Genomic DNA, 17,578 nt, shown 5'->3' with positions numbered 1-17,578 from the left:
AATACGATCGACAACGTCAGCATCATTATTATCATGAAACCTTCTCTTTCTTTTGCTAATAATTTTACGCTCGACTTATCTCGATTAATATATTACGAGGGAAGAACTAAGTATAAAAGACATTTCTTTTTGAACGAAAATCTTGAGTCCATTACAATGTTTCTAAGTCTTACTTTACAAAGTGTAAACTAATTCTAACCAGCTTAATTGAAGAGAAATAAGTTAGCTTTAAAATCAGGTTTTTAGCTTCATTTATCACTAAAAGTTCATCCTTTCTCCAGCCAAAAACACACTCAATAGATACATGTTTCAATTGAAGTAGTATCTTGATCATTGATTGGAGCTTGACATTTTAGGGTCCAGTACAAACAATAATCAGCATTGGGAAGAGTTTGTCACAAGTTTAACCAAATTCTTAAAACTTTTTTTTTTTTGCCTTTTAGCATCAGTTAGAAATCTTCAGGTTGAAGAGTCATCGTCATTTTTTTAAATAACATTCACATGAAGATTACAATTGAATCAGTGTTTTTTTAAAAGGGCAGATTTGCACAAAACACCTGTCAAATTCGCCCTTTTAAAAAAAATAGATTCGATTATAAACTAAGAATTAAGTGGTATATCAGAAAATTGCTTTGATTCAATAGTTTAGTTTAATGAAACGGTAATCCGATTTCTACAAGCAGAAAAAATTAGTGGTGAGTAAAAGGTACACCTGTTAAAACAATACCATCATGCAACTTTCCTTGAAATCTTGTCATGAAATGCACATAAATTTGTCTTCTTGTCGAGATGTTTCTACGCTGCCATACTTTTATGTAACTCTGGATAAAAGTCAGAAAAAGTTATTTGATCTTTCATCAGAAAATAAAAATTTAGTTTCTGATCCTCAGGTTTTTTTCAACTGGTGAAGCACTGGCTTCGGTTAACAGGAAGGAACATTAAAAAACACTACGTGAATACGCTGGGCGAATGTAGGCTATGAGCAGCTTAACCACTTCTGTCTTTTTAGACTTGTGTTTTTCATATAAGATGACTCAATGAAAAAAAGTCCTCGCGTAGGGAAGAAAATTTATCCATTTTTGCTTCATATACACTGACATGCATTAATAAAAAATGGCAACCTAAGCACAGTTACTACGTTTACTATAAATGCCTTAACAAATCACAATTCCACATTTATTTGCAAATTGAAATTTTTGGTTTTCTCCAAAAATAATAATAAACGAGCTAAGAAACTAAGAAAAAAATATTGGCTTCTGCTAGCGAAGTCAGAAAATCGACTTTGTACGTTCTTTCATTTAGTGTCCTTGCCTGCAGCAATAAACCTCCCTAAATAATAACTGAAAGAACAAAAATAATGTCAAAATTTACAGCTAATTTATGCAGTTTTGTTTTGGAGATGTGGCTCAAATTTCCACCATATATAATGAATGCAGCAAACTGAGTAATGTATGCAGCAAACTGAATAAGTTGCAGTAACTGCAAGCGTAACAGTTATCTGTCATATTAAATAGATTAAACAATTTTTTAAATAATTATACAAAAATTATTGGTCAGAGAATTAAGGACTACGGGAAGAGAGAGAGAGAAAAAAAAAAAACTTTTAGGGGTCTAATTCATGTGGATTTTCAAAAATTATATATAAAAATTATCCTAAAGAATAAAGAGATTTAACAAAACACGAAAGCAACAAAGAATCGAGATTTTTAAGATAGAAAAACAAAATGTTGTGCATATTTCGGTATATAATTTGATAAAAGGAACATAACTTGATTGGTTCATATTTTTTTTTATACAATAAAAGTTGCAAAATATAACTTCGTGTTTAAGTCATGAAAAGTGACTCAAGACGAACAATTAGTATATTTACTCATTGTTCATTCCAACATCATCAACTATTCTACAATATTAATAACATCTTTATCAAATCTGATTTTCGTAGTAAATCTTACTGCATGGCGAATTTTCTGATAAATAATTAGAAGTAAAAAACTACTATAAATGTCATAGATAAATTCGAAATAAACTAGATAGCGATTCAAAAAAATATCACGTGCAACCAGGCTTCGGTAGACCTTGTCTTTTGTACAATGGCCATTTGTAAAACCATTTCCGTTCTTCGCCTTCTTCCCATTCATCAAAGACCTAAAGAGGATTAACAAATTTATGAATTCAATTGTAATAAATCTTTGAATCCTAATCGCGCATAGCAGCAACGCATGATACGTACGCTTTATGTACATATTACGCTTATAGCTTACCCTAGTAATCCATTTCGAATCTGTTTCTTTTCTAACACGAGCGTCAGACCTTTGTTTTTCTTCCAGCTTAAAAAGTGAAGCACAATAAACAGCAGTAGAATTCCTGAAGTACTGTTTAACGCCATCAAAAAAATATCAAGCGATAAAAAAAAAACAAAAAAAAAACACCTTAAATTTACTGTTAGTTGCATTGTCGATATCGTTGATTTTCAAACTATCGGTGACGTCAGACCACATCCTTAAATTAAAAATAAGTTTGTATCTAATTACACTACCGCTTATAAGTAACTGTCCACCAATGGTTGGCAAGGGATAAAAAAATATAAAAATTGGACGCTTCAATACTGGAAGACTGCCATACAATGTAAATGTTTCCCAATGAAGAGTCTTTGCTGGCAGATCAACGGGAAAGAAAACATCTAGTATTTGATGGCTTCACTAGACATGATATTGATGTGATGGTGTGATGTTTTGGTGGCAACGCAGCTGGTAACATTTTCAAGATTGAGGGAATGATGAAAATCAATATCGAGATGCAATGTTGTGATTGGAAAATCAAATGGGCGGGACTTTTGGTTTCAGCAAGATGTTTTCAAACACACGTTTAAGCAGATACTCAGAGAAATTTCTAATGAGGAATTGATCAAAATTATAGTATGGTCACCAGTCCCCGTGGTCTGAACCTAATTAAGTTATGGGATGAATTGGATAGAATGGTAAGAAAAAGGTCCCATATCATTTAAAGAAATTTGTGGAACAATTTGAAGCTTAAAACTTCAAAGAACAAATTTAAAAAACTCCTAAACGGAAAGGCTAACTTTGTGAAACATCCGAAATAAACGATTACGAGTTTAAAACTTATTCTATGTAATTAGTTACGTAGTTCATAAATACGCTTAAAGTATCAACAGTTTAGTTGTTTATTTCTATATATACAAAAAATATTTTGGGCAATTTTTTTGAGTGGTATATAGCAAAGTAATAATAAAGCAATAACAGCGACAACAACAACAACAGCAGTTACAACAACAATTGCAATGTTAACTGAAAAAAAATGCTGCCATTTTTGAAAAATATTTGAACGCTCAAACATTTCACTTATATATTACTAACTCAAGTTACCTTCGAGACTCAAATTCTTCTTGTTTGTCTATTTTCTTCACAATCTTTTTTGTGACAGGCATTTTAAGAGTGTCAACAAAAGGAGTAGCCTCCTAAAATTTAAAGAGAAATTCATTAATAAATAAATTTAGAAAAACAAAATCCCTATACTTGAAGTATGCTTTTTGTATGTTAAACATTATTCTACCTCAACACATTCCTAATCTAATTATCAACATTTCAGTTAAGTTTCTCTTCTACAATTTTTGTAAAATAACAACAAAATTTAAAAAATTAACAAAAAAATAACAATAAAAATAACAACATTTATGTAAAATCATAGATTACAAGCTTTTGTAATTTAGGAGTGTCAACTTATTGTCTCAATCAACCACTAACTATATCTCACAAACAGTTTCATGAAATATTCTTGCCTTATTCTTTCAATATCAAACTAAATCAATTGGATTTATTATCTCAAGACTTGAAACAACGGTATCTGAACAACCATGCCACTAACGACAAACAGGATTACATATCTAGTTATTTAGGTTCTTTAAAATTGGTTTAAACTAAACTTTTTTTTTCGTTACTTTCTTAATTCGATGCAAACTTTTTAACTTCAAAAACTTTTGTTACATACATCTGTTACATACTACATCCTGTTGTTATATATTTAAAGGAAATTTCTGAAACAAACATTCAGCATAAGTCGTTCTGTTTTTTAAGTGATGACAATGATCATGATACATGCTTTGTGTATGAATTTCAAAAAAAAAATTGTAGAGTACATTAAAGAACAAAATAAAAAGGTTATTAGCAGTAAAAACCTTATCATCAGCAAACTTTGCGTACATAATTCCGTTCCATTCTCCACTAACAGTCAAAAGAGGTCTTTTTTGATTTGGTGCACTGCAACAGCATAAAAACTTACACATAGTAAAAATAAACTATTTAAAACACTTGAATGCTAGAATATGAAAAACTTACAAAACTTCAGCAGTTATTCGGTTTCGTTTCCCACCATAAAAAGGCTAAATATACACACAACAAATAAATTTACAGTCAAAATTATTTACAAATATATTTTATAACTTTTAAAAACTACAAGTTGTTTAGAATGTTATTTAAGATTAATTTTACCATAAAAGTTTTCAAACAAATATTTACATCCGATGATTAAAATTTCTTAGAATTATTCAATTTTTATCAAAGTAAAAAGAGCTGTATGCTGTTAAAACAATAATAAACTTACCTTAGTATGAAGTTCAATTTGTGATGAATACCCTGACTTGGCACATGTGATCTCAGTGCGACCAGCTAGCTCAACCCATGGTACAGTTAAGATTGATCTAATAATCAAGATACTCATTATAGTCAGAAAGGTTTATCTACTTGCACTTTATCAAAAAAAAAAAAAAAGTTTAGGAAAGAAGGAAAATTCCAACCTCCCATATGCATTTGGGAATGTCATAACATACTCTTCATTGTGATCGCTTACAAATACACTCCCTAGACAAAATAAAGTACCTTTAATATTAAAATAGAGCGACAAAATGCAAGGTGCTCAGATTGATTACTTTAAGGTTTAGAGGAATAAATGAAGGGAAAGACTTACCACTTCCTATCATATGAACACCAATAGATAAGCCAAGAAATTTTGACTTGGTCCAAATCTGGGAATTGAAGCAAATCTTCTTATTCTCACACTCAGCATAAAACGCTGAGACTAAAATTCAAACCTCCAACATAATAGCAATGAGTCAATGTTAAGTCAAAATTGTACATAAGAATAGCAAACAAAAGTATTACAAACAAATCTAAAAATAATAAATAGATAAATAAGATGTATAAATAATAAAACAAACAATAAAATAACAAAAAAGCCATAAAGATGCTTTATAACAAATTAAAAAATATTTCATTTGTTTAATTTTGTACACTAAATTGTTTTATAAAGATTATATGCAAAAAATCATTTTATTTTTAAGATTGCATGTAATAAATTATTCCATTTTTAAAACATTTCAAATGTGACAAAAAATAAAAACAAATGACTTTTACTTGGGGGATGATGGGATACTTGTTCTGCAAGAAAAGTTACATCTTCTTTAGTTGCCCATGGAATTGGACCATCGGTAGCCAAATTATCCTTCAAAAAACATTTCTGTTAAATGTCATCAAAATCAAAATTGTTTAACAAAACTTAAAAGAATTCTGAACATTATAAGAAAAATTACCTGACTAATTGGTACATTTCCATCTCTACATTTATAAAAACATTGAAACACTTCACCTAATATTGGGTTATAAGGTTTCTTTGCAACAGAACCCTATATTAAAACAAATATGATTGAAGTAGGATGCATAGCAGAGTAAAACATTTATCAACATTTTTCTCTCAAAAAGTAAAAAAAATTACCTTTCTACCAGCATGAAAAGAAGAGAGATACCATTTTAAAACTTGTACCATTCGATCACCTGGATCCTTAATATCAGGAATTCTAAAAAAAAAAAATCTATTTGCTTAAAACTCATTAATCTTGAAATTGCTATTACTAATAGATCATTATGAAATGTTATAATGGGAAAGATTTAATATATATAAAATAGAGCTTAAAGATTGTTAAAAACCTTAATAAACTGACCAGTTTTTTGTTAGACTTGATAACAAATAAAGATATCATAATTAAATACTTAGTACTTACTGTTTAAACAATTCAGGGTGTGCAAAGAAATCTGCATACATCTCCAGAAGTGATCTGCGTTCAAGTATAAATGTAGGAAGTGTGACCTTTAACAAATTAATTTTTAAAAATGAGTTAGATAATAAAGTATAAAAGTAAAATATATATAAAAAGTAAATATAAAAGTAAAAAACAAAAAGATAATTGATGTGATTTGTTAAGGGTGATATTTTTAAATGGCAATAACATTAATATCATAACTGATTCATAAATGATTTATATTACAACTGGCTGCACTGAGAAGCATTTTAATTGAATAAAACAGGCTTGAATGAAGGTAAGAATGATCAAAGCAACAACAAAGTTATTTGATCATCTGATCATTACCTTGGTAAGATCCATTCCAATCTTTACTTGAGATAATAAATGTGTAATAACTGAGCCATGAGATTGCATATCTTCGTCTAAAACAACAAATAAAAAGATATATTTAATTTAAATAGCCTTTTATTTTCTCGTCAAGCAAAAATCAGAATGAATAAAAACGAATGAAAATGTATATGTTGATTAAAAACTTGTATGGGGGGAAAAAAAAAAAAAAAGGGAGGGGGGGGGGGGAAGGGGAGGGGAATAAAATATCAGAGGAAGTTTGTTGTAATTTGAATTTAAAAGGAAAAAAGAATCATCTGAAGATAATAAAAAGATCCTAAATCCCCTCAACCAAAAAGTATATGTGAAATCACCAATATCACATATATTGACAAAAATAAAGAAATAAAACAATAAAGAAATAATATGTGATAATATAATGACAATATAATATAATGTGATAATATAATGACATAACAAAGAAATATTTTATATTGAATGGTGTAGCAATAACATTCTTTATTATATTAAACAAAATAATATAATAAAGAAAGTGAACAACATTACAAAGAAATATATATGTTAAATAAGATAACAAAGAAATATATATGTTAAATAAGACAACAAAGAAATATTAAATTATAACACCAAAAATATTTAACAGCATAACAAAGAAATATAATAATTAACTCATATTTGATAACTGATTTAATTTAGTTTCCTTTTTTCTAATGGTTTCAAATAAAACTGAAACTAATACATAAAGGTTTATTTTTAATAATCAAAGCATAGATAAGCGAGATAAATTTTCATTACATACTAATTTTCATTATTCAACTATTTTAATTTTTTTAGTATTGTATAAATCTCATAAATAATCAATGAATACCATAAATAAAACTTTGATCAAAAACCTTTAATATTTAATTAAATATCTAACAATATTTAATCAAATATTGTTAAATATTTTGTTAAATACCTTATAATATTATCACTTTGATAATTAGTCTTTTTAACAAATATATAAAAAGTAAAAGAAGTTTTTAAATTTTTAAAAGTTTTTAAATTATACAATAGATAGAACAAAAAGAAAAAAGATATTTAAAAAAAAAAGAAAAAAGAAAAAAGAATACTCGTCTCATCTGGTTCAGAATCTTCATCTTCTTCGAAATCACTCTCTATAAAAAAAGGTTATAACTTTTCAAAATATTTCTAAAAATGTGATTTTAATATTCATTTGAAATACATCAAAGTGAACACCTAGAATACACTTCTCAATTTCTAGTACTAGTAAATACAGCATTATATAACAACGTTTATTTTAAAAGTTATGTGAACAGTCTTTATATATAAATTTTTTGTTTATATTTATATAAGTTATAAATCAGGAGTATATAAAAACTGCTCAAAATTTTAATGAAACATTTTTGTGCTTTTTTAAAATATATTTCATTTCTTCTTTAAACAAATCTAATAAAAAGAAAATTTTTATATTATATCATGTTATAATTTTTTAAAATATAAACATGAAAATTGCATCATTTTCTGTAAAACTTTGAATTTTTTATAATAACAAACTGACCTTGATTAGTAAGGTTATCTTCTCCTCTAAAAAAGTAATTCTCTATGTTAGCACAAATTATAAAGATCTAAGTAAAAAAATATTTACATTGTAAATAAATTATATTTTCTGTTTTGTCTTTAGTTTTATACTTCAGGATCATTCTAAAGAAATAAATTTAATTTTCATTGGTGGTGATATCCTTATAACAAACAACATACTTGAAGTGAGCAAACAAAAAGAAGTTCAAATTTGAATTTTGAATTTAAATTTGAATGGCATTAAACAACATTTGCACTTACAATTTACTTGGTTTATGTTCCAAAAAAAAGCCAAAAAACATTTTTTTTTAAATTTAAATTATCATTCTTGTTCTTCATGAAAAATCAATTTAACTGACAACCATATTCTAATTATATTTAATTTTTATTACAAACCATAATAGTATATCTTAATACAGATTCAAAAGATTATTTAAATAGATGATATATTTAAACATACAAAAAAAACGTTTATTACATCCTAATATAGCAATCAAACTACCTTTTACTTTCAGTATCTTTCTGATTAGAAGATAAGATGCTTGTTGTTGTTGTTGTTGTTGCTGCTGTGGAAATGTTTAACTGTTTTTTTTCAGTATCATTGTTTATTTGATTTTTTTCAAAATCACTAACTGCTACTTCACTAAACTCATCGGGTGCATCAAAAAACTCATCTCCTCCTTCTTCATCACTACTCAGTGTGTATGTATCAATAGGAATTGTTGGGGACATAAGAGAATTAGGTGAAGGAATGTGTATGTAATCAAGACTTAGCTCAGTTAATTCACACCCCACCTCTTCACACTCTTGTGAAACAGTTGAAGTTTCGGCAGTATTTAACTTGGAGCCTTGTTTTGAATTACTATGTCTTTTTATATCAGAGTAATTTATAGAAGATCCCAAAATTACAGGAATGGGAACTTTTCGTACCAAAGAAGACTAAAGAAAAAATTGATAAATATAATAACATTTTCTGTAGTTGAAGCTGCATTTTATTTGCTTTGAAATCAAACTTTTTTATGTATACTTTTATATTTTTTTTTACTTTTATGTTTTAAAAAAAATACTTAAAAAGTTTTTAAAAACTTGTGGAAATTTTAAAATAAACTTTATCATTTAATATTCAAAATACAATATAATTCCGATGTTGTTTTGCAATAAAATTAGAAAAATTTCTTTACTTTTTACGTTCTTTAATTCAGATAAAAGTTACATTTGTTGTCAAAGATTATTAAAGAAATAATCCTACGTATATTTCAAATATTCTCTAAGTATGTTCATATCAAAAATGAAATATTTTATTAATTGAACAAAAGAAATTTAAATTTACACATAGCAGAATCCTTGGGAAAAAAAGCTACCTTAGCTGTGCGTAAAAGTTCTATTGCTTGGCCAATTGTCTCGATCATTTGCTATATTAAAAAAATAATAATAAAAAGATACCACTTTGAATAATGCAACATAATAAGATTTATATTCACTAAATATTGCAAAACAAAATTCTAACTTTGTAAAACTGGCAAAGAAAAAAAAGAATAAAAAAAGAATATATATATGTATATATATGTGTTTATGTATGTATATATATATATGTATATATATATATGTGTATATATACATGTGTATATATATATATGTATATATATATATATATATTCTTTCTTCACTAGTTTAACAAAACATACATATATACACAAATATATATATATATATAAATATATATATATATATATATATATATATATATATATATATATATATACACACACACATATGTGTGTGTATGTATGTATGTATGTATGTATGTATGTATGTATGTATGTATGTATGTATGTATGTATGTATGTATGTATGTATGTATGTATGTATGTATGTATGTATGTATGTATGCATGTATATATGCATGCATTATAAATGTATTATGTATGTATTATGTATATTTGTTTATGTGTATACACATATAAATCAAGCCAAAATGAATAATTAAGTTAACCATAAATAAAAACAACAAAAAATCCTTTTTTTAAACAGCTACTTACTGTTAAAGAATCTTTAAATAGTAATGTTCTCTATAAAAAAAAAAAAAGATCCATAAAATAGTAATGAAATATTTGATATACACAAGTGATTTGTTTAAGACTTCAATTTAAAAGAGAAATTAAATTTTCATAAACAAGATGTGTGTCTTGCTCATGAAAATTTAATCAACTCCTTTCAATATTGATTTATATTTAATTAGATCAAGGCTACCAAAAAAATACAAACCACAAAATAACTAAAAAATTAGAAAATTTAAGATCCCTCTGCTTAGCCACCAGGGAAATAAGCAAAAAGAGAAAAATAGAATAATTTAATCAGTCAAAAACTGTTTTATAAGATATATATTATAATTACTATCTCGTCATAAATTATTTACACTTTTTTTTATCATTATCATATTTGCAGCATATATGAGTAGTTAAAATATTTAATTTGTGTTATTATTACCAAGGATTTCTACCAATTTCTTTAAAACTACATAACATGATTATATTGTAATGTTACAACATTTCAATACAATTACTAAATTGTAAGTAAAATCTCATATTTTAAGTAAAACTTCATATTTTAAGTAAAGTTTCATATTTTAAGTAAAATTTCATATTTTAAGTAAAATTTCATATTTTAAGTAAAATTTCATATTGTAAGTAAAATTTCAATTCATATTAGTAAGTAAACTTTCATAAATGATCATATTTCTAAGTAAAATGAACAGAATGCACTGATTCTATTTATCTGCAAACTTTTGAACTGAAAAGTGAATTAAATAATTTCATTTAAAAAAGATTAAAAAAAAAACACACCTCAGATTTTGCATTTACAGAATGATCAAGCTGTGATTCCAGTTTCTAAATGAGAAACATTGTTTTATTATTACTGATAATATATACATTAAAATATTTTAAATTATCACTGATAGTATTATATGATGTTCATAAAAATGTTAAAAATACAAAATAAATACATGATTTTTAAACTATTTTTAAACATAGGTGGATTAACATTTTTGGAAATTCAGTTTTCTTAAATTAGTTGAAGCCAGTAGATACACTAAAATTTAGCATGAAGAAATAACATCAGAAGAAATTGTAATGTTTTTTTTTTTTAATGTATATGTAAGACTTTTTGAATTTAGAAATTAATGGTACTTTATTCAGAACTTAATGCAATTATATAACAACTAGATGAAACTTGAACTGAAATGGAATAAGATAGTAGACAAAATATGGTTAAAATAGATTTTTAATAAATTCTACAGATTAAATATAAAAATCCATCCAAATGCCTATTTGGTAAATTCATGCTTTAAAAAAAACATATAAATATAATAATACAAATAACAGAATATCATACAATAATAACTAATTAAATAACAATAACTAATAGCATAATCAATTAACCTTAATCTGCTGTGTTAGAATTCGAAAGTATGCTTCTGCTTCTAGCAATTTTTCATTTAACTCTTCCTCTGTAGCTGCATCTTTAGCACTCCCAAGATGATGAGAATTTACATGCTTTTTAATAGTTTCCTCCAAATTTTGCACCCATTTCACTCTTTCTTCTTTATCACGTGCTATAAAAAGCAAATACTAATAAATACACAAATATGAATAAAAACTATTGATTCTGATATTGTTTTCATTCTATCACAGAAAGATGAAAATAGCAATCTTTATTTTTATTTAATACCTTTAGGATTTTTTTCTTTGACAAAAGATTTTATTTTAACTTTTTTTCCAAAGTGTTTAAAAAAAAGATAAAAAAATTAAAATTCTTCAAGAAGGCCTCTGTTGCATTCTCTTATAAATATTACATACTTTACTGCATTTTCTGCAACATAATTTCCTTTTAGGATAGTTTAAGATCACTTTTAAGAGATTCTGTATAAGCTCAAGAACAACTGTAAGGTTGCCAGAATCTTTTTTTAATTGCTAAGCTTTAGGCTCAAAAAACATACAATTATGATACTCAAATAATGTAAAAAAATTTCCAGACATTGAGTTAAATACCCAATTATAGTTATTCAACTAAATAGAAATAAAACATAAACAAACTAAAAATATAATTTATTTCCTTAATAGAATCAAATGCCTAATTCAAAAATTCTTTAAACCATAGAATATTTTTGTTAGCTCATCTAAATTTGTCTAATATTTTATCAATTGCAGCTGGTGTTAGAAGTAAATACCTTGAAAGTGAAATGTTCGATGATCACAAGTTATAGTGAATGTACTATCATCTTCATCACTTATCCCAGTTTGAGCACCTTTAAGTCGAAGACATCCTCTTCGAGCTCCTCTTACCATCTTGTCTTTTGACTAAATTTAAAAAAAAAAATTAAACAGTCATAGCTAAAATACCTATAACAATTAAAAATTGCAAGTTGTGTAACATATTTAAAAAGAATTATAAAACTTCAAACAGTAAATTCTTAGATTTCTTTTGAGTGAACTCAATATTCTTACCGTGTAATATGACAAAAGTCCAGTGTGATCATCTAGAACAAACCAGCGGTATTGCCATCCTTGTACTACATTAGTCCATTTTGTTAATGGACCTTCTAATTTAACTGCCATCTTTGATATCACACCATCCGCAAAAAATTTCAATAAAAATCTATTTTGTTATTTAAAGGTATGACTTTAAACGATTCAGAGATTTGAAATAAATTAAATGGGTAAACAGATAATTTGTTAGTTGATTATTTTGTTAAATTATAAATAATACGAAGTTGAACTCTCTAAGAAAATATGACTCCTATCTGTATTGCTTTTTTTTTTTTTTTTTTTACAAGAACATCATTAAATAACTTTAAATTCAATTTGTTTAGTATTTTTGTAGTTAACAACTGAAATTTTTCCCGCCATGACTTGAAACCGCATGGTTACGTTATATCGACTAAGAGTCTCGAGGCACCCACACTAAAAATTCACTTAAGTTCCACATTTTGCTAACCTGATATGAAGATCGAAGAAGTTCAAAGTACGACTAAAACTCAGCGAATTGCTGCTCATAGTCATGTTAAAGGGCTTGGGCTTAACGAGGATGGTGCAGCCATCAGCATAGCATCAGGTTTGGTTGGACAAGAAAATGCTAGGGAGGTACGGTGTGTAATGTTGTCCATTAGCCTCAATCTAAAATTTTTATTTACTTAATACTCTTCATCGAACTATTATTGTTGCAAAAAAAAAAAATTATTCATGCTTTACATTTACAAAGTGACATATTTATGATTGCACAGAACCTGGGTATTCTCTTGCAAAAACTATAATTATCTAAGATAGTTGGTAAGTGTAAAAATATTGTTCCAAATTTTTTTGTAAAATTATTAGGTATGTTTGCTTTGTTTATATTTTTTAGGAGTGTTTGTGTTTTTGTAGGCATGTGGTATTGTTGTTGAATTGATTAAGTGTAAAAAGATGGCTGGTCGAGCTATTCTTCTTGCTGGCCCTCCTGGTACAGGAAAAACAGCTCTTGCATTAGCAATTGCACAAGAACTTGGTTCTAAAGTTCCTTTTTGTCCAATGGTTGGAAGTGAAGTCTACTCAACTGAAGTAAAAAAGACAGAGGTCTTAATGGAAAATTTTCGTAGAGCTATAGGTTTACGCATAAAAGAGACTAAAGAAGTATATGAGGGAGAAGTAACAGAGCTAACCCCATTTGAAACAGAAAATCCATTAGGAGGATATGGAAAAACTATAAGTCATATTATTATTGGATTAAAGACAGCCAAAGGAACAAAACAGTTGAAGCTTGATCCATCTATCTATGAGAGCCTTCAAAAGGAAAAAGTTGAGACAGGTGATGTAATTTATATTGAAGCTAACAGTGGTTCAGTGAAAAGGTTAGGTCGATCAGATGCTTTTGCAACAGAGTTTGATTTGGAAGCAGAGGAATATGTGCCATTGCCAAAAGGTTTGCAACTTATGTATGTATGTATGTATGCATGTATGTATGTATGTATGTATGTATGTATGTATGTATGTATGTATGTATGTATATTCAGTTTATTAGGAAGGTAGTATTTAATATCATTTATGCACACAGATTCTCTAAAATAAAAAATCAAATGCAAAACTAATTTTAATTACATGAATTAGTTGCAAAGGTAAATTGTACTAAAATCTGCTGCTGCCTGCTTAATTCTACAAAAAAGTATTCTCGCTTATTTGATTTGTTCTCCGTTAGTTCCACCTAAAATTTATACTTTTTTTTAAACTTGTTTTCATTTGTTTTAATATTTTTATAGAAAAAATTAGTTTTGAATATTTTCATAGATAAAAATTATAAAAAGAAGTAGCTTGTGAATTTTATAAATTGAAGAATCATTTAAAAAGATTTATCTTTAAATGTTAGGGATTTTTATCAAACATGATAAAATATTACTTAAGAGGTAAAGTGAACATATAGCAAAGGTGACGAATAAAGAAGACATTTTTCAGTCTTTCTCAAAAGTTTTATTTTTCAATCATTAACACTGGCCAACAACAACCAAAAATAGTCTTGCCTAATACAAAATTAACTTTATTATATGATTTCTAAGATACTGAATTCTAAATTGACATCCATTTTTGTCTATCACATCAAGATATTTCTATAGACAATTTAGAAGACAATTTCAAAAAAATCTAACATGATTTCTGTGGTAAAACTGATGGGTGTCATCAATACCTCTTTTCAAGCACTAACAAAAAATCAGTCATTATATTTTTTATCCAAGCATCCTTGGTAATGTTCCCCCATTGATTTGATGTCCTTATAAAATCTTTCTAATTGTTTATCTCTTACATCACCAAAGTTTTCAAAAAAATGTCTCCAAATGGCTAAACAATTAAACTTTGAACTGTATAAATGCAACTTGGGAATAGCTATTAAGTTCATCAGGAAGTTTTTATTATTTGCTAGTTCAATTTTAAAAAATTTACTTTTAAGTGTAAATTACAGAGCCATTGAGATCTTTATATTATTACAATCCTATCTTTGATAAATATTTTTAGACATACCATAAAGTTTTTTACTCTAATTACATGGTTTATCAGTAAATGGGTGTTCTTACATGAGCATTTTTTCTATGTGAGCATTTAAGTTTCTTGCATATTGGCATTCTTGATAAAATTTATTATCATCTTTATATATATATATATACATATATTATAATTATTAAAACATCATACGGTATCATACTATTATTTCTTTTTCTTTTTTTATGTAATATTTCAACTCATATGGTGAGAGCCATTATCAAACTAATAAAACCGTTTTTATTGTGTTCTTTATTAAAACGAATTTTGCTTTAATTGGTTTGAAGCTTGTTTTTTATGAAATGAAAATTTTCAGGTTTGGCTTAGTAGAAAAAATAGTATTTGACAAATGATTTACGCTTTTTTAATTCATGAAGACTTTTGAATAGCCCAATTTAAAAATGACACGTAATTGTATTTGTATTTTTAATATATGACTTTAACTGCTAAAATCATTAAAACGGTTTTATTAGTTTGATAATGGCTCTCACCATATGAGCCGAAATATTACATAAAAAAAAGAAAAAGAAATAATAGTATGATACCGTATATGATGTTTTAATAATTATAATACTTTTACACATACTATTAAAGATGTCACTTAAATCATATATGTATATATATATATATATATATATATATATATATATATATATATATATATATATATATATATATATATATATATATATATATATATATCTTACAAAATCACAAGGCATTCTGCTGTGACTTGGTAAAAGGTATAGGGTCACTTATTCTAATAACTTGAAACAAGAAATTGTAAAAGTAGTAAATATTTTTTAGTTTGTAGCATAGTGTTAGAAGCAGGCTAATAATAGTTTAAATTCAATTTTTGTTGAAGAATTTTAAATTTTATGTAAGCTGTTATGCAGCTCTAAAAACTCATTCATGATTTTTATTAGCTTTTTGAGTTTGTTTATTGTTTTACTTTTTATTAAACCATTAAGTTTATCTTTCTTTCATACATCAGGTGATGTCCATAAAAAGAAAGAAATTGTTCAGGATGTTACTTTACATGACCTTGACATAGCTAATGCTCGCCCCCAAGGTGGTCAAGATATTTTATCGATGATGGGTCAACTCATGAAGCCTAAAAAGACTGAAATCACAGATAAACTTCGTAAGGAAATTAATAAAGTTGTCAATAAATATATTGATCAAGGAGTTGCTGAATTGGTGCCAGGAGTGTTATTTATTGATGAAGTTCATATGCTGGACATAGAATGCTTCACATATCTCCATAAAGCTCTTGAGTCTTCCCTTTCTCCAATTGTAATTTTTGCTACAAACCGTGGTACTTGTACAATACGGGGAACTGATGTATGCGCACCACATGGAATGCCATTAGATTTACTTGACCGTGTAATGATCATTCGCACTATGCCATACTCACAAGATGAAATGAAGCAAATTTTAAAAATACGTACCCAAATAGAGGGAATAACTGTTGACGAAGAGTCGGTTGTGGAACTAGCTTCTATCGGAAGTAAGTCGACTTTAAGGTATGCTGTGCAGTGTTTGACTCCAGCTTCAGTGTTGGCTTCAATTAATGGACAAGAGTCTGTAACCATAACAGAAGTCAATGAAATTAATGAACTTTTCTACGATGCAAAATCTTCAGCAAAGCTGTTGCAAGAGCAAGAAGACAAATACATGAAGTAAGAAACTGTTGCACAACATGTTGCACAACATGTTTTTTTGTATATAACATATTTAGGTGAATCGAAACTTTGTAAAGTTTGTAACTCAAGATATTGTTTGAAAGGTTCTTTGCTTTTATGTTTGGTAAATTCAAAAAATCCATGAAAGTAGTTGTTTTGGCCTATTAACATCCGTATTAGTATGTCAGCTAACGCAGGCCTCTGAGAGAGATCTGCATTAGCTGCTAACACGCCCGTGGAAATTTCTAAAACGATCAAAAGATCGTGCACTTTTTAAATAGTTTGAGTCCAAAAGAAGAGTCTTGAAATTTGTAAATGTTTTTATATTAGTTTATTAATCTAATTAGTAATATTACTCTAATTGCTCTAATTAATAATATAATTTAATAATACTTCAAATCGTTTGTTAATGATTAACGTCGTTTTTCAACGATTATAAGATTAGTTCATAAGATTAGGATTATAAGATTAGTTCATAAGATTAGGATTATAAGATTAGTTCATAAGATTAGTTATAAATAAGTCATAAGAATTAGTTCATTTGAAGTTGTAAGATTAGTTCGAAATTTGCAATGATTCAAGACTATCATAATTTTCTACACTTTATAGACATTAGCTTATAAGATGATAGTTAATATTAGAGAAAATAAACCTATCTTTTATATTCTTGGTTCCTCAATGTGAATTTATTTGGTAATTAAAGTGATAAACGACTTAAAAGCTTGTGTAAACGTTAAATCTGTTTTTTGCGGTAAAAAAAAAACTGTTTTCTACGGCATTTTAACGGCAAAGTTTAAATTTTGCAAAAAAGT

General features: G+C 26.9%; 2 protein-coding genes across 2 annotated transcripts; one reads left to right on the top strand and one right to left on the bottom strand.

Annotated features, from left to right (window-relative positions):
• Positions 1–1,727: 1,727 nt before the first annotated feature.
• On the bottom strand, positions 1,728–12,694 carry LOC145192419 (oxysterol-binding protein-related protein 9-like). The gene is made up of 23 exons (XM_090073571.1): positions 12,526–12,694; positions 12,249–12,378; positions 11,461–11,633; positions 10,864–10,908; positions 10,060–10,089; positions 9,382–9,432; positions 8,523–8,959; positions 8,001–8,026; positions 7,552–7,596; positions 6,437–6,513; positions 6,071–6,156; positions 5,785–5,866; positions 5,603–5,695; positions 5,427–5,514; positions 4,981–5,091; positions 4,811–4,874; positions 4,618–4,714; positions 4,353–4,396; positions 4,193–4,274; positions 3,384–3,475; positions 2,430–2,499; positions 2,262–2,327; positions 1,728–2,145 (listed from the first exon to the last, which is right to left on the bottom strand). The coding sequence occupies exons 1-23, from the start codon at positions 12,634–12,636 to the stop codon at positions 2,050–2,052; spliced, it is 2,196 nt and encodes a 731-aa protein (XP_089929697.1). The 5' UTR covers positions 12,637–12,694; the 3' UTR covers positions 1,728–2,049.
• LOC149894818 (ruvB-like 1) lies at positions 12,689–16,879 on the top strand. The gene is made up of 4 exons (XM_090073574.1): positions 12,689–12,737; positions 12,891–13,161; positions 13,441–13,975; positions 16,076–16,879. The coding sequence occupies exons 2-4, from the start codon at positions 13,021–13,023 to the stop codon at positions 16,765–16,767; spliced, it is 1,368 nt and encodes a 455-aa protein (XP_089929700.1). The 5' UTR covers positions 12,689–12,737; positions 12,891–13,020; the 3' UTR covers positions 16,768–16,879.
• The last annotated feature ends 699 nt before the right edge of the window (positions 16,880–17,578 follow it).

The sequence above is a fragment of the Hydra viridissima genome, unplaced genomic scaffold, assembly GCF_058129835.1.
Source record: "Hydra viridissima isolate aposymbiotic clone 2 unplaced genomic scaffold, HvirCarnegie_v1 scaffold_1, whole genome shotgun sequence".
Classification (NCBI taxonomy): Eukaryota; Metazoa; Cnidaria; class Hydrozoa; order Anthoathecata; family Hydridae; genus Hydra; species Hydra viridissima.
Note: the sequence above shows the minus strand (reverse complement) of the source record. Positions and strands in the feature narration are given on the sequence as shown.